Source organism: Pseudoliparis swirei, chromosome 20 (genome assembly GCF_029220125.1).
Source record: "Pseudoliparis swirei isolate HS2019 ecotype Mariana Trench chromosome 20, NWPU_hadal_v1, whole genome shotgun sequence".
NCBI lineage: Eukaryota > Metazoa > Chordata > Actinopteri > Perciformes > Liparidae > Pseudoliparis > Pseudoliparis swirei.
In genome coordinates, this window is record NC_079407.1 from 25,954,200 (window position 1) to 25,979,055 (window position 24,856).

General features: G+C 43.4%; 2 protein-coding genes across 2 annotated transcripts; one reads left to right on the forward strand and one right to left on the reverse strand.

The window, feature by feature from the left end:
* Positions 1 to 151: 151 nt before the first annotated feature.
* On the reverse strand, positions 152 to 5,625 carry zgc:153372 (uncharacterized protein LOC767695 homolog). The gene is made up of 10 exons (XM_056440517.1): positions 5,466 to 5,625; positions 4,954 to 5,087; positions 3,441 to 3,591; positions 3,219 to 3,355; positions 3,055 to 3,124; positions 2,137 to 2,218; positions 1,902 to 2,033; positions 1,045 to 1,187; positions 737 to 853; positions 152 to 569 (listed from the first exon to the last, which is right to left on the reverse strand). The coding sequence occupies exons 1-10, from the start codon at positions 5,511 to 5,513 to the stop codon at positions 492 to 494; spliced, it is 1,092 nt and encodes a 363-aa protein (XP_056296492.1). The 5' UTR covers positions 5,514 to 5,625; the 3' UTR covers positions 152 to 491.
* Positions 5,626 to 6,679: 1,054 nt separating this feature from the next.
* On the forward strand, positions 6,680 to 24,618 carry prpf8 (pre-mRNA processing factor 8). The gene is made up of 43 exons (XM_056440513.1): positions 6,680 to 6,832; positions 7,455 to 7,572; positions 7,679 to 7,847; positions 8,069 to 8,233; positions 8,366 to 8,584; positions 8,678 to 8,890; positions 9,103 to 9,228; positions 9,372 to 9,477; positions 9,795 to 9,985; positions 10,120 to 10,239; positions 10,357 to 10,546; positions 10,657 to 10,776; positions 11,164 to 11,298; positions 11,437 to 11,566; positions 11,676 to 11,872; positions 11,997 to 12,203; positions 12,514 to 12,677; positions 12,778 to 12,904; positions 13,188 to 13,380; positions 14,283 to 14,470; positions 14,559 to 14,797; positions 15,443 to 15,589; positions 15,709 to 15,919; positions 16,657 to 16,773; positions 16,875 to 17,122; positions 17,209 to 17,388; positions 17,500 to 17,635; positions 17,795 to 17,964; positions 18,128 to 18,257; positions 18,379 to 18,525; positions 18,621 to 18,781; positions 18,887 to 19,078; positions 19,455 to 19,692; positions 19,829 to 19,957; positions 20,291 to 20,404; positions 20,513 to 20,686; positions 20,800 to 20,993; positions 21,697 to 21,936; positions 22,070 to 22,211; positions 22,735 to 22,875; positions 22,969 to 23,108; positions 23,240 to 23,442; positions 23,987 to 24,618. The coding sequence occupies exons 2-43, from the start codon at positions 7,464 to 7,466 to the stop codon at positions 24,139 to 24,141; spliced, it is 7,017 nt and encodes a 2,338-aa protein (XP_056296488.1). The 5' UTR covers positions 6,680 to 6,832; positions 7,455 to 7,463; the 3' UTR covers positions 24,142 to 24,618.
* The last annotated feature ends 238 nt before the right edge of the window (positions 24,619 to 24,856 follow it).

A 24,856-nucleotide genomic window follows, 5' to 3' on the forward strand; every position in this document is an offset into this window, starting at 1 on the left:
ATGATCTTTGAGATTCTTCACAGTTGCAACAAAACAATCTTAAATCTCTCTCACTGAAGATGTGATCTATCCCCGCATGACGTCCAGTCCTGCGTGAAAAATCAAAACATTCAAAACTTCTGGTTATAAAAAATTAAAGTACCTCTTCATGGTGCTTTAATGGTTTAATACAGTGAAGATGCTTTTATTGTCTTTTGTACAAAAATCCTTTTTCTTGTTCGTTTACTTTCAAGTGAATCAACAAAAGTTAAAACGATTACTCCAAAAAAGCTATTTTTTTGTATTTGGAGACTTATTTATGATTTACCTGTGTCAGCTTTATTGTGAAAAACAACTGAACTTTGGAAAATGTACCGTGTACCTGGAACAAGCACATAACACCACTAGTCTCGAATGTTCAGGACTTAAAAAACAACAACAACCAAGCAAACTCTAAAAATGTGTTACAATCTGATTCCAGTTCTACGAAGTCTCAGGATTCATCTGTGTCTTTATTTGTTTATTTTGGAGCATTGTCTCACTGAGGATCCCAGACTGTCCGCCAGCAGGAACGGGTCGAGGTGGCAGCACTGAGGAGAAATTAAGATTTTGATTCATGATCACGCGAGACATAAAAATAATCCTTATTTTTGTAAAAACTTTCAGAAACTTTTCTTGCTCTAAATGCAGTCCAGTATTTGTTTTTTCAAAATAAAAGCATTTCCGCTCCGGTATAAACATCAAAAACATCGTGTACCTGCCCCGTGGAGTCGGACTCGGGTTGATCCGATTCCTCGATTTTGAAATCCGTGGAGAAACGAGACGCCCGGAGGATCGCCGCCGTCTCTCCGCTCACCGCCGCCGCCTCGTCTGTCTGCGGAGCGCCCGAAAAAACATGGGAGGGAATCTTTACGACACCATTAGAGATTAGATTTTTTTTTTAAAGACATTATATAGAACTACTTTTTTTTCTATTACTGGATCAATAAGCCACAGGTTGGTAAATAACGTGTAAATGTTAATATCGGCCTATTTAGCCTTCTCTAGCTGGCTTTTTGTTATGACCTTGAAACAGTGGGAGGAGTCAAAGTCGAGCTGATCTGGGAAATCCTCCACCGTTCCTCTGTAGGTCACCGTCACCTGAGACGAGACGGGACCTTTGGGCAGCTTGAAGAGCCGGTAGGTGCCCGAAGCGAAGCTGACGTCACCTGGGCGGGAAGAAATAAATAAATAATATGGAATGTTTATTGAATGTGTTTATGTAACTCTCTTCATTCTGGTCACATGACATCTATTCTGTCCATCCTGGAGAGGGGTCCTCCTCTGTTGCTCTCCTGAAGGGATCTTCACCTTTTTCCCCATCGAAGGGGGTTTTTTTCAATTTTTTTTGGAGTTTTTCCTGAGGTCAAAGGTCAGGAAGATCCAGTTTGTGTATGTCTCAAATTCCCTAAAGTCTTTGTGACTTCACGTCTCATAGGGTCCATCGGACCTGGCTGGGTCTGATGCCATGGGCCTGCTGATGCCCCGCCCACTCCTCGTCTCTACCTCCATCTGTCTCATGGATGGGGGTCCATGTCTACTACTAATTATTCATACATTTGTCGTATTCATTGAATGTGTTTATGTAATTCTGTTCATTCTGGTCACATGACATCTATTATTCTGTCCATCCTGGAGAGGGAGAGGTCAAAGGTCAGGGATGTCGTATGTGTACAGATTGTAAAAACCCTCTGAGGCAAATTAATTTGTGATATCGGGTTGTATAAAATGAACTGAATTGAATTTTTTTCACTTTTTACCCCCTGAAATGTTTTTTTCTTCTTCTATTTCTTGGGAAGTTTTCTCCTGATCCGATGTGACATAGTTGGAGTCGTAATTCATGATATTGGGCTACAGCGAGCGTGATCTCTTCATGTGTTCACCCGCTTTCGCTTTCAGCTCGCCGCTGTAGATCTCGATGCGGCTCGCCGAGACGAGGCGCGGCGCGCTGAAGCCCGCGCTGCGAGCCAGCGGGACGAGGTCCTTCCAGAACAGACAACCACCCATTCCTTCACCTGGGCCGGGGAACAAAACAAAAAGATCACACGGAGGACATTTAGTGTGCGGGGATCCGTTTCCTTCACAAGGACGTTTACGTGATGATGTCATTATTTTTACCCCACAGGACCGGATCTTCCTTCATGTGATGAGGAACGACTTCGCTGGCATACATGTCGCTGAAGTACAGCTCGCCTCCCTCCTGGTGACGGGGAGCAGAACGATGAGTTTACTGGACTCTAAACCACATTTACATGACTAAACACTGTCAAATCTCCGTGTATACATGAGTATATACAGAATTAATATACCACAAACAAATGACAATAGTTTGATTAAAAGAATAAATATTGAAATGTGTATTCTTTTAATCAAACTGTATGAATGAAAATATGAATATAACATATTTCCATTACTTTTCAAAAACTTTTGGGTTTAAATTTAGTTTTTTAAGGACTTTTTTCAGACCTGTAAATTATTTTTTTATTTTTTATTCCATGACTTTTCCAGGTTTGCCATAAATGCAGAGTTCCCTTTACATACACCAGTGTGTTGTATTTATGTTTACACAGTGGAAGATCTTCAGACTGAATATTTATATAAATGATAATTTTTTAATTAAACTGTATAAATGAAAATAAAACACATTTTCATGACTTTTCCGAAACATAATTTTTTTTTTTCATGGACTTTTAGAGGCCTGGAAAGAACAAAACAAATTATTTCAGGACTTTTCCAGGTTTGCCTTAAATGCAGAGTTCCCTTTACATACACCAGTGTGTTGTATTTATTTTTCCACATTAATGCAGCTGGTGGAAGTTCTTCAGACTGAATATTTATATAAATGTTAATTTTTTAATCAAACTGTAAAATGAAAATATAACACATTTTCATGACTTTTCCGAAACATAATGAATTTTTTTTCATGGACTTTTAGAGGCCTGTAAATAACCCCAAAAAAATATTTCAGGACTTTTCCAGGTTTTCCATAAACTCACTAACTTACACACTAACGCAGCTGGTGGAGGTTCTACTGACCTTCAGGACGTCGTGGGCCTGCTGGAGCACGGCTCGTTTATCAGGACACAAACACACCACGCAGTTGGATCTGGGATACATGAGAGGGAGAAAAAACGTTTTGTTTATCAACTTATTAAAAGATTTAAACCAGATAATGTCGAATCACATGTTTTAAAACCTACAACACGACGTCCACCGAGTCTCTCGGTATGCCAGCTTCCCCGAGCTTCTCCATGTACCCCTGGACAAACGTGACGTTGGGCTCCTCGTAGCCAAACTTCTTCTGGTGATACTCGATGTACTGACGGGACGCCGCGATCTAAAAAAGAAAGGAATGAGAGTCGATGAGCGGGAACGCGCTGAAGTCCACAGTGTCGATATCAAACGTTGTGCCGACACGTCACCAGCTCCTCCGTCATATCGACCCCCGTCACGCGTCCGCTCGGCCCGACCAGTTTGCTGAAGGCGTAGCAGTCCCTGCCGGAGCCGCTGCCGAGGTCCAGGACTCTGCAGCCAGCGAGCTTCGCCGGGAAGGGAAGGCCGCAGCCGAAGAATCTGGGGGGGGGGGAAGAGTTAAGAGTGTATAACAACAAAAACAACATCACAATGCTATGGTGAGGAATACAGGGGGATAACACGACCGTTCAAAAGTTTGGGGTCACTTAGAAATGTCCTTATTCTTCAAAGTAAAGCACTTTTTTCAATGAAGATAACATTAAATTAATCATAAACACTCTCTCTACATAGTTAATGTTTAGGTGACTATTCTCTGGTGTTTAATGAAGTCTCTACAGAGGTGTGTAGAGGCCCATCTCCAGTGTTCTAATGGTACATTGTGTTATCGCCTTAGAAGACTAACGGAGGGGTAGAAAACCCTTGAAAACCCTTTTTACCTGAGCGCAGCTGAAAACAGTTATGCTGGTGAGAGAAGCTATAAAACTGGCCTTCCTTTGAGCCACAAGAAGAACAACATTAATATTTACAAGAAAAATCCTTATTTATAACCTCATCAATGTCTTGACTGTATTTTATATTCATTTTAAATTAATTGTATCAATAAAAGTGTGAGTTTTCATGGAAAACACCAAATGTTCTGGGTGACCCTAAACTTTTTGAACAGTAGTGTACATATGTGCTCTCAAAGTACCGCAGCAGAATAATAACCAGAAAGGAAAGAATTTGATATTGAAATTTAAATGTCGATTAAATGTCTCTTTTTCTCGTTTCTGGAAACATTTGAGCAAGTGTTTGGATGTTTTTTTTTAACCACAAGTGACTTTTTAACTGCAGTGATTGAACCTTTGTCCTGGTATTGTATTTATATATTGTTTTTGCATATGTTTTTGGACTAAAATAAAAAAATATATATATAGTTCCTCTGCTGGATTACATTTGTATTCAGTAAATTAAAAGCGAATCAGCTACACGTAAGTAATGAACAATACAGTAGGATGTTCATCACGTTTCTTTATTACCTTCGCATTGAAAATGCGGAAGGTTATGTTTTGATTGCCGTGTATTTATTTATTTATTTGTATGCGTGTTCCTCGCATAACTAAAAAAGTATTAAACCGAATCGCATGAAATTTGGTGGGATGATTGGTTATTATCCGGGGACCATTTGATTAGATTTTGGGATCAATCGGGTCAAAGGTCAAGGTCATGAAAAGGTCAAATCTTATTTTTACCAAAGCGTGGTCAATTTCTATCAAATTGACATGCAACTAATGCCAACATGTTCATAATTCAATGCCCAATCTTGTGATATGCGAAGGTATGCGCTCTACCGAGTGCCCGTTCTAGTTACTACATGTTTACTTACTGATGCGTTGACTTACAGGTTCAAGAAGTAATGTGACAGTGAAACTGAGGATGCATTGTTTTCCTGACCCTGTGTTTCGTGCTCTTTGAGCTTACCTCTTGGTCACCTCGGGGTGAACCAGGCTCAGAGCATCTCTCACGCTTCTCGGCAGAGGGCGGCGAGGCAGACTGCAGGAGGTGGCGCTCGTTTGCAAATCACAAGAGGACCCCAGTCGACTGCCGTAGTACTTCTGCACACATGATATATGTGTATAATAAATTAATAATATATGGTGTCTGCACGCTTTCACATTTAACTACATAAGATCTCACATGGAAACTAGTGTTCAGGAAATACCATCGCATGCCTTCAAGAGTAGAGACCCTACATTTTGAAAGAGATATCGTAATAAAATGTAAATACAATCCTATAAATGATGAATAAATAACAACATGTGTTTTCTCTTCTTCATGGTCTGCATTAAAAAACATTTTGTTCGCGAAGACATGCTAGTATTTTACACTTCAGGAACATATTCAGCAGTGCATCAATTAAACACAGCTATGCACTATTATGCAATGTCAGCAGAAGTGAACTTTGAACTTTGACACATTTGAAGTGGGCCTACCTTCACGTTGTCCCGCACGTCGTCACAGGACCCCCTCACGTCGGCCATTACAAAAACATACAACACTCAAACTTTAGGGAAAGGAATCGTTTTGTATCGTTTAAATATATATAAAGCTTGATTTATACTCGTCTTCGTATGCCCAAAGACTGACAATGTACTTGTGTTCAGACCTTCCTTTCCCTTCTCTTTCCGGCCCATTATGTTTTTCATAATAAAAGCATACAGCATTGACGCAATAAAAATAGACCATAATTAAAAATTAGATGTGATTAAATAATAATAACAATAATAATAATAATAATGAAATATATGTTGGAGGAAAAATGGCAATACTTCAGAAACAAAATGTAAGTATTTGTATGTATTTTACTTTGATCATTGTAAAAGTCTAAAATAAAACTACGATATTTGTATTTTTCTTTTTCAAACCATTCTACAGTTCACTTTTTATTGAACCACTTATGTAGGTTGAACTTTCATCAGCACACATAAATGTAAGCAACATTCACAGCATTTCCTAAAGGCCTACGAGTTGCATATCTTTCTCTCAAAACTCACTATCAAAATAAAAGTCATGAATAACGCATAGAACTACAGTGTGTATTGCTTTATGAGTTATTGGAGCAGATACAATACATTTTTTAAAAATCGTCACACAACGTTTGAGATATTTCCAGGAAAAAAGTTGTTGCAGTTGGATAACTAATTTAAATTTATTTTTAAGGGGTGATCTGAAAATGTTATTTAACCTCATACTAAACGTTTTGAATGTGTTTCACAAACATTCATGTTCTTCGAAGCCAGTAAAAAAAAAAAAAAGTGAATAATAGTCGACAATAAATCTAATATCTCAGGATTCTCTTTCTGATGTTGACTGAAAAGGAATAATGACGTCGGCAGAATATTGAGGTCCACTAATCAATTGTAATTAATATTTGGTAAATCTATTAATAAATCGATGCATTTGTTTACAGGAGGACAGATCAAATATCGGTATGGACCCTTGTAGTTCCACCCCAACGCTACAGAGGGCAGTAGTGCTCCGGAATCGATGTCATCCGGGTACTTGTACAAAATTGCGCTCGTCCTACGCTTGCGTAGTTTTCGACGTAGAGCCCGAACCGTTTAGTTCTACGACGTACTAATATCCGGCGTACATGTGCTCTGTGACTTCCAGCGTTCTGCGTTCATCGTGCGGCCGCCGTCGTCGTCCGTCGTGCGGGTTTTTTCTGAAGACGAATCAACACGACGGCGAAACGGGATATAAAAAAGCACCAAACAACTTTTGAAAGAGAAATGTTGTGGTAGCCGAATGTGTGTGGAACACGGCTGTTTTCAACGTTAATACATTACACGGCGACGAGGTGTGTAAGTTCGAGAGCGTTTTCAAGAATTAGCGGCTCGTTGTTTCGGTTCACGAGCTAGCTGCTACTTCCACGCTTGACCTAGCTTAGCTAACATTCATCTACTCACGTTGAAGGGCCGACGTCGGCTTTTTGTAAACTCGCGGTGTATCTTAATGTAAATAATAATAGTTTTTTGTATTTTTGCACTGAAGTTTACCGAGTTTATTGAGTGAAGTCTAGAGATAAAACTGTTTATATAACGCTGCGCCGTACGGAAGCCATGTTGTTCAAGCTAGCTGGCTAACCCTTACACAAATGAATGGTCGTGTTGGTTTTATCTGAGATGAGATTATGTGCGATATATATTCCATAAAGAATACCAGTTTGTATTGAATTAACGTGCTAATTTTTTTAATCGAGTGATCTCTCAAATTTGGCATGGTTTGTATATTTTTTAGAATAAGCGATTTAAAGAGCGGTGTCCACATTGAATGCGGCTGTTTGTGCAGGTTTAAACATGTACACGTGATTTTTAACTTAAAGCTTCTAATTGCACTCCTTGATAACATGCTAACTTCATGCAGACGACATATTAATGGTGAAGGCTAATTGATGTATTTTTTTAATTTTGTATTGGTAGGGAAGCGCCATGGCAGGTACCTTCGTCTACAGAGGTGCCCCTCCAGGGATGCCCCCAGGTGTACCTCCTCCTGTTACTATCCCGGATTACATGTCTGAAGAAAAACTGCAAGAGAAAGGTTTGTTGGCTTTCACTCAATGCAGCACTTTCCTTGTCGAAACTACAATATTATATCACGAGTCCAACATAAGTATATATATTTTAATTCCCTCCCAACTTTACAGCAAGAAAATGGCAGAACTTGCAAGCAAAGCGCTACTCAGAAAAGAGAAAGTTTGGCTTTGTGGATGCACAGAAGGAAGACATGCCACCTGAGCATGTCCGCAAGATCATCAGGGACCATGGAGACATGACGAATAGAAAGTTTCGTCATGACAAGAGGGTGTACCTCGGGTAAATATGAATCACAACACAGTAAATGTATCGTTTACAATTCTAAATGAAACTTTTCCAGAGGTACCGTAGGTAGATTGGAATGCACATGTCTTAAAACTCATTGTCTTTGTACAATTTCTTGGTTAACAAAATATACATATTCAAATATTTACTTAATGATTCTTTGCTAAAAGAATATCTATAACCACAGCTCATCAAGCTTTCCTTTTGTTGAACAGTGCCCTCAAGTACATGCCCCACGCTGTACTGAAGCTGCTGGAAAACATGCCCATGCCCTGGGAACAGATCAGAGACGTGCCCGTCCTCTACCACATCACTGGAGCTATTTCCTTTGTGAATGAAATTCCCTGGGTCATCGAGCCAGTCTACATCGCCCAGTGGGGGTAAGAGAGTGTGATGCGATTGTGTTATCATGTTTGTAGTTTCTGGCACTTGCACGTTTTGAAAAGTACACATCCAGTGCATTATACTCAATTTGTATTTCTAATCTTTGATATCCTTTACGCTCCTCCCAGCACCATGTGGATCATGATGCGACGTGAGAAGCGGGATCGTCGGCACTTCAAGCGGATGCGCTTTCCACCATTTGATGATGAGGAGCCGCCGCTGGACTACGCCGACAACATCCTTGATGTAGAACCACTCGAGGCAATCCAGATGGAGCTGGACTCTGAGGAAGACTTGTCAGTTGCAGAGTGGCTCTATGAGCACCAACCCCTCAAAGACACTAACAAGTAAGCCATCGCATCACTCCTAATACACATTTTAAGTCCTACATGTTTTGTGTCTGGCAGAGTCGAGCAATAATACATTTCTGCCCTCTTCAGGTTTGTAAATGGCACCACTTACCGCCGCTGGCAGTTCACGCTGCCCATGATGTCCACACTATACCGCCTGGCCAATCAGCTGCTCACGGACCTGGTGGATTTCAATTACTTCTATCTGTTTGACCTCAAGGCCTTCTTCACTTCCAAGGCCTTGAATATGGCCATCCCTGGGGGACCGAAGTTTGAGCCACTGGTTAGGGACATCAACCTCCAGTAAGGACCTCTTGCCTTTTAATGGATTATAGATTTACAGACTTAACACTAAATTATATTCCATTATGAAGGACACGTGTTTGACTTTTTATTCATATTTAAGATGCATGTTTTATGTAATTGTTTGACTTAAATGTTTAACCCCCGAAAAACCCAGTAAAGAGTCGATGCTAGATGTTTTGTGCCGTAACTGAACCTCTTGTCTCCTGCAGGGACGAAGACTGGAATGAGTTCAATGACATCAACAAGATCATCATCCGACAGCCTATCAGGACGGAGTACAAAATCGCCTTCCCCTACCTGTACAACAACCTGCCGCACCATGTCCACCTCACCTGGTAAGAAATGCATAAATAAATGAGTGATTTAAAAAAAATGTGATTCCATGAAAACATTTTTTAAATATCACATGCTGCTGACTATCTTTGCTTCCACAATGACTACAGTTATGAGTAGATCCTCATAACTCGTACTCTTACAGGTATCACACACCCAATGTGGTGTTCATCAAGACGGAGGATCCAGATCTCCCAGCGTTCTACTTCGACCCGCTGATCAACCCCATCTCACACAGACACTCTGTCAAGGTACGTGTGGAGGATTATCCACCTTCTACCTTTTGGAAAATATCTATAGAACGCTGTAAAGTTTTGAATATCGTCCTCCTACAAAGGCGCACTTGCATTGGTCTGCTTGCCCGTGCGTAAGAACTGGAGGAATATTAAAATGAATGGTGACTTTTTTTTCTCGGCTGCCGTGGCAGTTGAGCCGTCGCCATTCAGACATTTCAGCAGAAATCGAAATCATTGAAATCTCCTTTTCCTGACGTTAAGCTGTTCTTTTTCTACGTCTTATTTGTTCAACTCGCTCTTAAATTCTCATTGTAATTCACCTGAACCCACAGAGTCAGGAGCCTCTGCCTGATGACGATGAGGAGTTTGAGCTTCCGGAGTATGCAGAGCCCTTCCTCAAGGAGACCCCTCTCTACACCGACAACACTGCCAACGGCATCGCTCTGCTGTGGGCCCCGAGACCCTTCAACCTCCGCTCTGGGCGCACACGGCGTGCCATAGACATCCCCCTGATCAAGAACTGGTGAGCCAACGACCAACCAGACTAAATCTGTCATTTACACACTTAAAAGCGATGGCTTGGCCTTGTGCATCTCATTCAGGTGTGAAATGGTAATTTGAGAAATTCTAAATGGAAGTTGTGAATGTATCCTCCAGGTACCGCGAGCACTGCCCCGCAGGACAGCCAGTGAAAGTGCGCGTGTCGTACCAGAAGCTGCTGAAGTACTATGTGCTCAATGCTCTTAAACACAGACCACCCAAAGCCCAGAAGAAGAGGTGAGCATCCGTGGACACTCCATTTAGATTTCCCTCTTCAACTTTCGAATTGAAGCTGATATTTTTTTTTAGCGTCACGGTTTTCTTCTGTTAAATTTTAGCCGTGTCGTTTTTCAGGTATCTGTTCCGCTCCTTCAAGGCCACCAAGTTCTTTCAGTCCACCAAGCTGGACTGGGTGGAGGTGGGCCTGCAGGTTTGCCGACAGGGTTACAACATGCTCAATCTGCTGATCCACCGTAAGAACCTCAACTACCTGCATCTCGACTACAACTTCAACCTGAAGCCCGTCAAGACGCTGACCACAAAGGTACGCCACGGTGTTTACGTTGATAAAGTGCTTTACTGTGTTCTGTTGCCAACGGCACTCTGTAATATTTAATGGTCGACTTCAACCGTGTTCTCGTTTCTCTCCCCCAGGAAAGAAAGAAGTCCCGATTCGGTAACGCCTTTCACTTGTGCAGAGAGGTGCTGCGCCTCAGCAAGCTGGTGGTGGACAGCCACGTGCAGTACAGGCTGGGGAACGTCGACGCATTCCAGGTGAGCTCGGCAACGCATTTTAATCTGCAGCTCGCTCCTTATAGACGTGTCATTAAAGCAGCACGCTTCCTTTTGTCTCGCACTCGGCGGCGTCCAGAATGTGTCCCGATGATTCCTCCTGTGCTCTTTAACACTGTAGAGGCTGCACACGTGTTCAGCTCAGTCTTGATGTTCCTTAAAGGCAATTTGACAAGCTCCCTTCTATTAAAAGTGTTTTTTTATGCTGGTGTCTTTGCATAACGCACCCTCAAAAAAAATGTAACCGGCCTACCCGATAAACCGAATATGATGAGATTTTTTTGTATTGATTTCAGTGGTGGTTATTTAGTTTATTTTTTTGCAGTCATTTCACACGTGACTAATCCCATATTTGTTCCTCTGCTGTAGTTGTCCGATGGGCTGCAGTACATCTTCGCCCATGTGGGTCAGCTGACGGGCATGTACCGCTACAAGTACAAGCTGATGAGACAGATCCGCATGTGCAAAGATCTGAAGCATCTCATCTACTACCGGTTCAACACCGTAAGTAAACACTATTTCATTTACTAATTGTTTGTGTATCAATAGAAAGTGCTTTCACAAACTAATAAAACATTTTTTTTTAGCTTTCCACCTCACGTTTGAATCATGAATTTTCCGTCTTTCTTTTTTTTTTCACAGGGTCCTGTGGGCAAAGGTCCAGGTTGTGGCTTCTGGGCTCCCGGCTGGAGAGTGTGGCTGTTCTTCATGAGGGGAATCACCCCACTGTTGGAGAGGTGGCTGGGAAATCTGCTCGCCAGGCAGTTTGAAGGTTTGCCGTTACGGCCATGTTTTTTGCGTTGGCACCAACAATTTTAATGATGCTCAAATTTGCGTCTGCAGAAATCTTTTTCAGCAACAGTTTTCAATTTCCCCAACAGGACGTCACTCCAAGGGCGTGGCCAAGACTGTCACCAAACAGCGCGTGGAGTCTCACTTCGACCTGGAGTTGCGTGCCGCCGTGATGCACGACATCCTGGACATGATGCCCGAGGGCATCAAACAGAACAAGGCCAGAACCATCCTGCAGCACCTCAGTGAGTCTTGGAGGTGCTGGAAGGCCAACATCCCATGGAAGGTCAGTGAAACGCCGAGATCGCTTCCACTGGGTGCGACACGGGAGAGGGGACGGCTCGTTTGTTGTGAAAATGATTACTCGCAGAATCCTGAAAGCACTGCTTTTTGTTTGACTTTCCTTCCAGGTGCCGGGCCTGCCCACTCCCATCGAGAACATGATCCTGCGCTACGTGAAGGCTAAAGCCGACTGGTGGACCAACACCGCCCACTACAACCGCGAGCGAATCCGCCGCGGAGCCACCGTGGACAAGACGGTGTGCAAGAAGAACCTGGGCAGGCTGACTCGTCTGTACCTGAAGGCGGAGCAGGAGAGGCAGCACAACTACCTGAAGGTAAAAGGACATTTCTATCTATATAAAGAAGTGTTTTTCCCATTTCTTTCTGAAATCCTCTTACAAAGGCGCACTTGCATTGGTCTGCTTGCTCGTGCGTAAGAACTTGAGGGATATTAAAATGAATAGTGCCTCTTCTATTCATGTGTGGCTGCAGCTGCATTTGTCTCCTCAACATTCAGATACTGCTTCTGATCATTTCTACTGAATTCTTACTACATTCTTCTTTACTTTTACAACTTAATGCATGAAAGCTGAATCCCAGGTTCACTGCCATATTTTTAATGAAGTGTATTTCTCCTGCCTACAGGACGGCCCCTACATCACAGCTGAAGAGGCGGTGGCCATTTACACCACCACCGTTCACTGGCTGGAGAGTCGGCGGTTCTCGCCCATCCCGTTCCCCCCGCTGTCCTACAAACACGACACCAAGCTGCTCATCCTGGCCTTGGAGAGGCTCAAGGAGGCGTACAGGTAATAAAAAGAAAATACTGTGAACAACTTTCATCAGCAAGCGCCAGAATGTTGTTTTCTATACTTCATCTTTTTGTTGTTGTCTGCTTCCCTTTTTTAGTGTGAAGTCTCGTCTGAACCAGAGTCAGAGGGAGGAGCTCGGGCTGATTGAGCAGGCGTACGACAATCCTCACGAGGCCTTGTCCAGGATCAAACGTCACCTGCTCACCCAGAGAGCCTTCAAAGAGGTACCGACCGCCACGTGATGAGATGCTGTTGGAAAAGCTTCGGTTGAAAGTGTATTTTATATTCCACAGTACATACAAGTTCTAGGAGAGAAACGTTGACTATTTCTTCTCCAGGGATGAAAACCTCTGAGCAGAGCTCGTATTAGACTATTATAGAAACACTTTCTGTAAACCACTGCAGGAAACTTTCAACGCTCTGAATGTAATGCTACCGTTGGACACTTGTCTCACACCTCATATTTGATCTCCGTCAAGTCTAAGAACTACGACTTCTTCTCCGCAGGTGGGCATCGAGTTCATGGACCTGTACAGTCACCTGGTGCCGGTGTACGACGTGGAGCCCCTCGAGAAGATCACCGACGCCTACCTCGACCAGTACCTGTGGTACGAGGCGGACAAGAGACGCCTCTTCCCGCCCTGGATCAAACCGGCCGACACTGAACCGCCACCGCTCCTGGTGTACAAGTGGTGCCAAGGTCAGCACCGACAACGGGTGGAATTAAAGTGTTACTAACACGACTCTCATAAAGTTAAAAGGACCAAAAGTCAAACGGTATTAAAGTAGTTTTTGACGGGCGTCTCTCGCTCGATGGATTTCCGAACTGGAATGCGATGGATTAAGTTTAACAACATTTACTGGCAAGAAGTTTAACAAACGTCACGACCCCAGGTCACAACGTCAGACTACTAAAAACGTCCCTTCACAATAAAAGTCTAGGATGTTACTTTCTGGATTCGAGTAACGTCAGGCTTTAACCGGCTTCGACATTTCTGAAACTAAACTAACATTCTTTCCCATGCGACATACATATAAACAGTTCCTCTTGCCATTGACATTTTATCATCACATAGTCAATACACAGGGTTTGTACGGTCATGGGAAACCTGGAAAAGTCATGGAACTTTAAAATGGTTGTTTCCAGGCCTGGAAAAGTAATGGAAAAAACTAAAATCATAAAAGTTTTGGATAAGTCATGGAAATTTGTTATAATCACATGTTCATTTACACCGAGTTTGAAATAATTATGATTTTTAAAGAAAGACGCTCAAAATATAAACCGGCGTACGCTCTCAATACGCAAAATGTTAAAAAATGTTCATGTTTATACCGAGATTTCAGTTTGGTCATGGAAATTTGGTTTAAAGTCATGCAAAAGTCCTGGAAATCCATCGGTCAAAATGTGTAAGAACCCTGAATACAGTAATCAATGTATTTCCCTAATGCTTCACAAGAAATTCATAATAGTCATAATAATATTCTCCCTAATATTTCCTGCTATGATATATTTGTATATGTATTAATTTAAAGCATACGACTTCCTCTATGCAAAATCAAAATAAACTAACTGTATCTTTTCTTCTCTTCCTTGTCCTCTAGGCATCAACAACTTGCAGGACGTGTGGGAGACCACGGAGGGCGAGTGCAACGTGATGCTGGAGTCCCGCTACGAGAAGATGTACGAGAAGATCGATCTGACGCTGCTCAACAGGCTGCTGCGCCTCATCGTCGACCACAACATCGCCGATTACATGACGGCCAAGAACAACGTGGTCATCAACTACAAGGTGAGCGCCCTCGCTCGTGTGTTTCCAGACACGCGCGACGCATTCGCTTGTACTCGGATCTCACTTGCTTCCTCGCTTGCTCTTCCAGGATATGAACCACACCAACTCCTACGGCATCATCAGGGGGCTCCAGTTCGCCTCGTTCATCGTGCAGTACTACGGCCTGGTGATGGACCTGCTGGTGCTGGGCCTGCACCGCGCCAGCGAGATGGCCGGCCCGCCTCAGATGCCCAACGATTTCCTCAGTTTCCAAGACACGCCCACGGAGAGCGCCCACCCAATCAGACTGTACTGCCGCTACATCGACCGCATCCACATCTTCTTCAGGTGAGAGGAAAGACCTTCCTCACAGCGCTAGTGGACATCTTCCTTTTGGCCACATGCTCTGAAGGCTTCTGCCTTTCTTTTTGAATCCCTATAGTTAGTTTTAGGGTTCAGATGGTCATGGAAAAGTCCTGGAATTTTTGTAATGGTTATTTTCAGGCTTGGAAAAGTCCTTTAAAAACATGTAATCACAAAAGTTTGGAAAATTCATGGAAATGTGTTATATTCATAAATTCATTTATGCTGGGTTTTAAATGATGAATATGCTTTTAAATGAATGACGCTCTAAATATAAGCCGGCATTCGCTCTTTCATACTCGCACATTTTTCGTGCTGCAAGTGAACGCACCTTAGCTGAAAAGACATGAGTATTTTATTCTTTTAATCAAACTATTGTCTCTCATTCATTTACTTCATTTAAGGTTATATACTGTATGCTTTGGAATTCTCATTGTTAGTTTAAATACGACATTTTCTCACTTTTTCATGTAAACACCGAGATTTCAAAAAATATTTCGTCATGGAAATTTGGTAGTTAGTGCATGGTTTCTGTCTTTGCTTCCAACAATACAGATTTCTGAATGTGAATGAAAGAAAGGAGGTTTTTGTTGATCCAATTGTAAAATTGCGTCTCTTTGTCTCCACCAGGTTCACTGCTGATGAGGCCAGGGATCTGATTCAGAGGTACCTGACGGAGCACCCCGACCCCAACAACGAGAACATAGTGGGTTACAACAACAAGAAGTGCTGGCCCCGCGATGCCCGCATGAGGCTGATGAAGCACGACGTCAACCTGTGAGTTCCACCTCCTTAAACTAGTATATTATTCAATCTTATATCAGAAATTATACACTTGAATTACCAGATTTGGAGATGAATGATTCATATATTTTCCATTCTCTTATTCTTCTCAGGGGACGTGCCGTGTTCTGGGACATCAAGAACCGCCTGCCCAGATCGGTGACCACCGTCCAGTGGGAGAACAGCTTTGTGTCCGTGTACAGCAAAGACAACCCCAACCTGCTCTTCAACATGTGCGGCTTCGAGTGCCGCATCTTGCCCAAGTGCCGCACCAGCTACGAGGAGTTCACGCACAAGGACGGTGTGTGGAACCTCCAAAACGAGGTGAGGAATTGATGCCCAAATAAAACAAATATCAGTTATGCAAGCAAGTGATGCACCAATCTGATATCGGCCGGCGGGAGTACAGATCTGATGAGTTACAGTCAAAGGAGGAAAGTTACATCTTTTTTAGTGGGACATTTTTTGCCCCACTGACTGAAATCCAGGGACAGTTAAAAATAAATTAGGAGCACTTTTTGAAACTTGTGAAATAACCTTTGTTCGAAAAGAATGAATATACTTATTTAGGCTTACAGTATATGAGCTATTGTCATAAAAATGGCAATAATAAGTCTATAGTCTACAGATTCTAAGTGTATCAGACAATCTTCTTCAATTTTATTCTTATTTCTTTGGTTATTTATTCTTATAATTGTTAATAGTTGTATAAAAAAATGTTTAAACTTATTTCTTAGGTTTAAAAAATAATAATTTAGACTTCTATCGTGCTTTTCTAGTTCACAAAGACGCTTTTATAATGTAAAAATTATATTTATAGATACAGGCAATACATATTGGACAGATACAAAAAAGTACAAAAATAAAACACTATTAGATTATGGGGTCATTTGTTGCCCCTCTCCTGGTGACATCAAGGGCAACATATTCCTTGCGGTCAGTTTTGCGCTGGTGTATTTTAGATGCTACAGTTCTGACACTTGCTTCTCATGATGCCGTTCTTAAAGTGGGGCGTGATAACTTTCCCGTTTTTTAAGTTCTCTGACTTGTGTTTGTCGTAGGTGACCAAAGAGAGGACGGCGCAGTGTTTCCTGCGTGTGGATGATGAATCGATGCAGCGCTTCCACAACCGAGTGCGTCAGATCCTGATGGCCTCCGGATCCACCACGTTCACCAAGGTCAGCCGGCGGGCCGTCTCCCAAAGAACTAAAGCGCGTGTGTCATGTGACGTTAAAGCAATACGTCTTTGCTTAATCTCTTTAAATCTTTCCCTCCCCAGATTGTGAACAAATGGAACACGGCCCTCATCGGTCTGATGACGTACTTCCGCGAGGCCGTGGTCAACACCCAGGAGCTCCTGGACCTGCTGGTGAAGTGCGAGAACAAGATCCAGACGCGTATCAAGATCGGCCTGAACTCCAAAATGCCGAGCCGCTTCCCCCCCGTCGTCTTCTACACGCCCAAAGAGTTGGGCGGCCTCGGCATGCTGTCGATGGGCCACGTGCTCATTCCACAGTCGGACCTTCGGTAAGTCGGGCTGTCTTGACCTCTTGGCAGTGAATTATGTAATAAAACTGGGACTAAATTCCTCTCCCTCTTTCTCTCTCTTCCAGGTGGTCCAAGCAGACGGATGTGGGAATCACCCATTTCAGGTCGGGAATGAGCCACGAGGAAGACCAGCTGATTCCCAACTTGTATCGTTACATTCAGCCGTGGGAGAGCGAGTTCATCGACTCCCAGAGGGTCTGGGCCGAGTACGCCCTCAAGAGACAGGAGGCCATCGCCCAGAACAGGTACCGCCTTCATCGGATCGCCTCGCCATGGACGACATTTGTTTGGATTCACGGGTTCGGCTGTTCGGCACCGATGGAAAGGGTATTTAATTTATAATTGCTGTGCTTCAGGCGTCTGACCCTGGAAGATTTGGAGGACTCTTGGGACAGAGGAATCCCCCGCATCAACACTCTGTTCCAGAAGGACAGACACACACTGGCCTACGACAAAGGCTGGAGAGTCAGGACCGATTTCAAGCAGTACCAGGTATGACGGAGACGCCACTGGGGGAAAGTTTATTGGGATTAAATGATCTGCCGGGGATCAGTATTGTGTTTTTTTTTTATTACAATTTTCCGGATAAACTGCTGACTCTTTATACGTTTCGATGCCAACGCACAACTATCTCTTGATGTCTCGCTGTAGGTGCTGAAGCAGAATCCGTTCTGGTGGACTCACCAGAGGCACGACGGCAAACTGTGGAACCTGAACAACTACCGCACGGACATGATCCAGGCGCTGGGTGGCGTGGAGGGCATCCTGGAGCACACGCTCTTCAAAGGCACATACTTTCCCACCTGGGAGGGTCTCTTCTGGTGAGAGCAGCTTGACGGACATAAGAATTGGATCATTTTAGGGTTCAAACAACTCTGTAAATAGAGGATGTCTTCAACCTGAGAAACTTGCTGTATTTTCCTTGGAGCTGAATTTGTGGATTCTTTTATTTTTTAAGCAATTGTGTCAATTTCTGTACTTTAGGGAAAAGGCCAGTGGCTTTGAGGAGTCCATGAAATGGAAGAAGCTGACCAATGCCCAGCGCTCTGGTCTGAACCAAATCCCCAACCGTCGCTTCACCCTCTGGTGGTCGCCCACCATCAACAGAGCCAACGTCAGTACAACCCACATTTCTAACGATCAATTCCCCAAACCATTTACTTTGAGGTTCCTGAAGAAAACGACGGACCCAGCACGTCTGTCTCGGCGTAACATTGCCTGTCTTCTGTCTTCAGGTGTATGTGGGTTTCCAGGTGCAACTCGACTTGACGGGAATCTTCATGCACGGCAAGATCCCGACGCTGAAGATCTCCCTCATCCAGATCTTCAGGGCTCACTTGTGGCAGAAGATTCACGAGAGCGTCGTTATGGATCTCTGTCAGGTGGGTTTTTACTCCAACGTGTTCTATAAATGTTTTTCCCGCTCGATTTTGTTTTTCCCGCAATACGAACACACGGTTTTTGTTTGTTTTGTCAGGTGTTTGATCAAGAGCTGGATGCTCTGGAGATTGAGACCGTGCAGAAGGAAACCATCCACCCCAGGAAGTCGTACAAGATGAACTCGTCCTGTGCAGACATCCTCCTCTTTGCGTCGTACAAGTGGAACGTCTCTCGGCCGTCTCTGCTGGCCGACTCAAAGTACGACTTTCAGAGAGAATATAACCGACGACATGAAGTCGCACTCGGTGCTCGAAAGACTGTTTTTCTTCTTCTATATATTAAAATGTTAACTTCCTCCTTCAGAGACGTGATGGACAGCACCACCACACAGAAGTACTGGATCGACATCCAGCTGCGTTGGGGCGACTACGACTCCCACGACATCGAGCGCTACGCCAGGGCCAAGTTCCTGGACTACACCACCGACAACATGAGCATCTACCCCTCCCCCACCGGGGTGCTCATTGCCATCGACTTGGCTTACAACCTCCACAGGTACGCGGCCAGAATGAGGGCGGATCCAAATTAGTTTAACTCTAAATGTGTGACCTAATGAACATGGCGTAGTTATCTTAGCCGCACGCAACGAGAAGCCTTTAATTCGTGGTTTTAATGTGATCCCTCGTGTGCCAAGAATGTGTAAATATAACTCTACGTATGGCAAGTGCTTAACGGCGTTGTCTGAATTCTATCATCTACTTGTTCATGTCAACAAGTGTGCTCTGCAGTCGCCTTGGAAGTCTTCACACTAGCTTCCTAACTTGTTTTTTCCGTAGTGAACCGGTTCAAATGGCGGTGCGACGTGTTTCCTTCTGTGTATCAACAGGAGAAATATCAACGTTGGTATTTATCTCTTCTATCTCCTCCACAGTGCCTACGGTAACTGGTTCCCCGGGAGCAAGCCTCTGATCCAGCAGGCCATGGCCAAGATCATGAAGGCCAACCCCGCCCTGTACGTGCTCAGGGAGCGCATCCGCAAAGGTCTGCAGCTGTACTCCTCCGAGCCCACTGAGCCCTACCTGTCCTCCCAGAACTACGGAGAACTCTTCTCCAACCAGATCATTTGGTTCGTAGACGACACCAACGTGTACAGAGTCACCATCCACAAGGTGAGAGCCCAATGTTGTGTGAAATCACTGCTTTTTAATGCTGTAAATGAAGTCTCTCAATGTGTTGCTTTTGCATAGGAATATACGAGTGTATCCTCTTAATCTAGTCGAATGTATTCTCCGTCTACCTCGACAGACCTTTGAGGGCAACTTGACCACGAAGCCCATCAATGGAGCCATTTTCATCTTCAACCCCAGGACCGGTCAGCTTTTCCTGAAGATCATTCACACGTCTGTGTGGGCCGGACAGAAACGTCTGGGACAGGTACGCTCCACCCCGCCTCACTTTAAATCTCAGACTGCTTTGTGTGGATTTATTCTTATTCCTGTGCGTTAACATCACTCTTAACGATGGTTATTTTTGATAAAATGTCTCGTACTGCTGCATTTTTATATTGGTTTTGCCCATTTCTTTGTACGACGGAAGCAATACAGCTAAATTAATAATGTAATGGATGATACGCCATCTTATCAATAGTGGTTCGTAACTATTTTAATTTGTTTATAAAGATCTTAACTCTAGGACTCAAACACTTACCTACCCCTTCTAAGTGACTAGATACGTTGAAGTAGCTCACTCCTTTATTTATTTCTGCAGCTGGCCAAGTGGAAGACGGCTGAAGAAGTGGCCGCTCTGATCCGCTCCCTCCCCGTGGAGGAGCAGCCCAAACAGATCATTGTGACCAGGAAGGGCATGCTGGACCCCCTGGAGGTGAGACTCTTTAATGCGTACAACCCACTCTTAATGATTACATGTGTCATTTCTGAAATGGGGGTTGATGCCCTCCAGATATCTAATGCTGTTGTTCTCTCGGTGCAGGTCCACTTGCTCGACTTCCCCAACATCGTGATCAAAGGCTCCGAGCTGCAGCTGCCCTTCCAGGCCTGCCTGAAAGTGGAGAAGTTCGGAGACCTGATCCTGAAGGCCACGGAGCCTCAGATGGTGCTGTTCAACCTCTACGACGACTGGCTCAAGACCATCTCGTCGTACACTGTGAGAATCGCTCGACCGCGAAGCAACGGGATTAAACGCATCGCGCTGAGGAGGTCTCCACATCGACTCATCCCCCGTGTAAATAGTGTTTGTTTTGCCCCCCCGCTCTCTAGGCCTTCTCCCGTCTCATCCTGATCCTCCGGGCGCTCCACGTCAACAACGACCGCGCCAAAGTGATCCTGAAACCCGACAAGACCACGATCACCGAGCCGCATCACATCTGGCCCACGCTCACCGACGAGGAGTGGATCAAGGTGGAGGTGCAACTCAAAGACCTCATCCTGGCCGATTACGGCAAGAAGAACAAGTGAGTATTGCGTCATGGACCTCAAATAGTTTTGTACAACACATGTTCTGTTCCGGAACTTCATGAAACATAATTAAAGCCACCAGGATACAGCCTCCATTTACATATAGATTATTTATTTTTTAGCGGGCCTTTTTTGCCCTTACAGACTGAAATCCAGGAGCATTTAAAAAAAGAAGTTGGGCGTACTTTTTTAAAACTTAAATAATGTAAAATAACATTTAACCTTTGTTCAAAAATAATAAATATACTTATTTAGGCTTTCATATGAGCAATTGTCATAAAAATGGCAATAATAAGACTATTAGGCAGTAGTCTAAAGATTCAGTGTTTTTTTAGATTCTTTAGAACAAAAAGAAACTCAAAACATAAATAAATCAATCGTATTTCTTTCTGAATTGTAAATAAATAAATAAAAATTTGTTTTAATGACAATTAAAACTTCTTTGTTTTTTCATAACTTAAAAAATATATATATTTATATATATTATTTTTGTGTACTTGCCTAGTACAGGCGATACAGATAGGACACACAAAGAAAATCAAAACGCTATTATATTTAAATTCTGGGGGCATTTGTTTCCCCTCTCCTCGTGACATCAGGGGCACAATTATATTTCTTAGGGGCAGTTTTTGCCCTTGTTTATTTTTGACGCTGACAACCGGACTGGTATCTAGTAATCGATGTTTCTCTCGCCTCCAGTGTGAACGTGGCTTCGCTGACCCAGTCTGAGATCCGTGACATCATCCTGGGGATGGAGATCTCCGCCCCGTCGCAGCAGCGCCAGCAGATCGCCGAGATCGAGAAGCAGACCAAAGAGCAGTCGCAGCTCACCGCCACGCAGACACGCACCGTCAACAAGCACGGCGACGAGATCATCACCTCCACTACCTCCAACTACGAGACCCAGACCTTCTCCTCCAAGACCGAGTGGCGAGTCCGGTAAGCGGACCGTTTGTTCCGAGGCGTTTCAGGAATCTGTATGATCCATGAAGACGAATATCCATCATGGCTTATTGTCGTAACGACGTGATCCATCTCGCTTTAATGCTCCTTGTGCTTCTTCACCCGTCAGAGCCATATCGGCTGCCAACCTCCACCTGCGAACCAACCACATCTACGTGTCCTCCGACGACATCAAGGAGACGGGCTACACCTACATTCTGCCCAAGAACGTCCTCAAGAAGTTCATCTGCATCTCGGATCTGCGAGCACAGGTAGGCTTGATGGAACAGCTTTTAAATGATTGTGTGTGTGTATATATATGTATATAATATTATATATAAATAATTATATAGATATGCATATGTGTGACGTATCTACCTGAGGGCCCCTCATCAAGGCCCACTGTGGATACTAAAATGCAGCTTTTAAATGATTGTGTGTGTATATATATATATGTATGTATAATTATATATAGTTTATATATATATATAATATTATATCTATATATACATTATTATATATAAATAATTATATAGATATGCATATGTGTGACGTATCTACCTGAGGGCCCTTCATCAAGGACCACTGTGGATACTGATGTGCAGCTTTTAAATGAGTGTGTGTGTGTATATATATATATATGTATAATTATATATATATTATATTTATTAATTATATATATTATTATATTTTATATTATTATATATATTATAATAATATATATGTGTGACGTATCTACCTGAGGGCCCCTCATCAAGGCCCACTGTGGATACTAATGTCACCGTGTGGTTCCAGATTGCAGGCTACCTGTATGGCACCAGTCCCCCCGACAACCCCCAGGTGAAGGAGATCCGTTGCATTGTCATGGTGCCGCAGTGGGGGACGCACCAGACGGTGCACCTGCCCAACCAGCTGCCTGGTCACGAATACCTGAAAGTAAGTTTGAGAGCTTCTTCCAGCTCCGTCTTCCTCTCTCTTACCTGCTTTCTAACCGTTTGTTCTTCTAATTGCCAACTCTTCTCCAAACAGGAAATGGAGCCCCTCGGCTGGATCCACACGCAGCCCAACGAGTCGCCCCAGCTGTCCCCGCAGGACGTCACCACCCACGCCAAGGTCATGGCCGACAACCCTTCATGGGACGGAGAGAAGACCATCATCATTACCTGCAGGTGTGTTTCTTGGAGGTCTACATTCCCCTCGTGTGCTGTTTCTTGCCTGAGATGTGTCACACTTACAACCACATAGGGGTGTTTATGGGTACTTTAAAATGTGTTGTATTTTTTTACCTCTCGTTTTTCAGCTTCACCCCAGGCTCGTGCACCCTGACGGCCTACAAGATGACGCCCAGTGGTTACGAGTGGGGCCGGCAGAACACCGACAAGGGCAACAACCCCAAAGGCTACCTGCCGTCTCACTACGAAAGAGTGCAGATGCTGCTCTCCGATCGCTTCCTGGGCTTCTTCATGGTGCCTGGGCAGGTGTCCTGGAACTACAACTTCATGGGTCAGTAGCCATAGTTGTTTATATTTATTTTTTACTTGCATGGTCATGGAAAAGTTATGGAATTGGATAATTGTTATTTCCAGGCCTGTTAAAGTCCTGGGAGGGAGAATTTTTTTTTTTTTTAAGTCATGGAAATTTGTTATATTCACATGTTTATTTAGTTTTTTAATTTTAATATGCTTTTAAAAGAATGACGCTCAAAATATAAGCTATCATGCGCTCTTTCAAATTTCTTACCATAACTGAAAAGATATGCATGTTTATTCTTTTAATTAAACTATTGGCTCAATCATTTGAGTCATTTAAGGTTATATTCTGTGTGCTTTGGAATCCTCAGTTAGTTTAAATACGACATTTTTTCACTTTTTCATGTATGCACTGAGATTTCACAAAATGTTTCATCATGGAAATTTGGTTTTAAAGGAAATCCATCGGTCAACATGTGTATGAGCCCTGTACTTGTATCTTTCACTTTCATTAGATCACTTCTTTTAAATTCTATATTGAATAATGGATTTAAATGAATTCTTGTGTCTCGTTCCAGGCGTTCGCCACGACCCCAACATGAAGTACGACCTGCAGCTGGCCAACCCGAAGGAGTTCTACCATGAAGTCCACCGGCCCTCGCACTTCCTAAACTTCGCCTCGCTGCAGGAGGGCGAGGTCTATAACGCGGACCGCGAGGACATGTACGCCTGAGAGACGCTCGTCCTGCTCCACACACACATTTTGTAGATAAAAGCTCCGCCACGATCATGTGGAGCCAGTCCAGAAGAGTCCTTGTAATATTTCTATTGAACACATGCGCACCTGTGATGTTTGGAAATTTTTATGTAAAGGCTTTGGGACATTTTTAGAAACCTGTTTTTTTTGATTTTCTATAAATGTTTTACCCGTTATTACAGTAAAGCTTCTTCAAGAAGATGCAGTCTTTCAATATGTCGTGGCTTGTGATGCATCTAAACATAAATACATTTGAGTAGTTTGCCGTACACGACACTTTTGGGGGTTAATATTCGATGATAACATGGTTTCAAAAGGGTAAAGACTCTTTTTTTTGCCCCAGAGAGATGAAATTGAAAGTATTGTCATGCCAGTGTTACTCTGTCACTATGTTGTACTGTCCTCTTCAGTGTAACTCGAGTTTAAATAAAGATCAGTTGTTTTTTTAAAGGACCCATCGTATGCACATTTTTCCACAAGTTGATATGATTCCTTGGGGTCTTAATGAAATGTTTGTAACATATTTTGGTCAAAATACCACAAGAATCATTTCAAACGGCACCCTTTATACCCTGTCAAAAACACCTCTCCACAGATGTACCTGTTTTGAGTGCCTGTTCCTTTAAATGCGAATGAGCCAGCCCCCCCCCCCCCCCCTCCTCCACGAGATGAGCTCGCCTAGCTGCTGCCT

What these genes read in the sequence shown, in the direction of transcription:
- zgc:153372 (XM_056440517.1), bottom strand. Translation starts at nt 5,513, where the DNA reads ATGGCCGACGTGAGGGGGTCCTGTGACGACGTGCGGGACAACGTGAAG. An exon ending in CACCCCGAGGTGACCAAGAG is followed by an intron (nt 3,592 to 4,953) that starts GTAAGCTCAAAG and finishes CCCCCCCCCCAG; the next exon opens with ATTCTTCGGCTGCGGCCTTC. An exon ending in GACTCGGTGGACGTCGTGTT is followed by an intron (nt 3,125 to 3,218) that starts GTAGGTTTTAAA and finishes CATGTATCCCAG; the next exon opens with ATCCAACTGCGTGGTGTGTT.
- prpf8 (XM_056440513.1), top strand. Translation starts at nt 7,464, where the DNA reads ATGGCAGGTACCTTCGTCTACAGAGGTGCCCCTCCAGGGATGCCCCCA. An exon ending in GGCAGCACAACTACCTGAAG is followed by an intron (nt 12,204 to 12,513) that starts GTAAAAGGACAT and finishes TCCTGCCTACAG; the next exon opens with GACGGCCCCTACATCACAGC. An exon ending in GACAGAAACGTCTGGGACAG is followed by an intron (nt 19,958 to 20,290) that starts GTACGCTCCACC and finishes TTATTTCTGCAG; the next exon opens with CTGGCCAAGTGGAAGACGGC.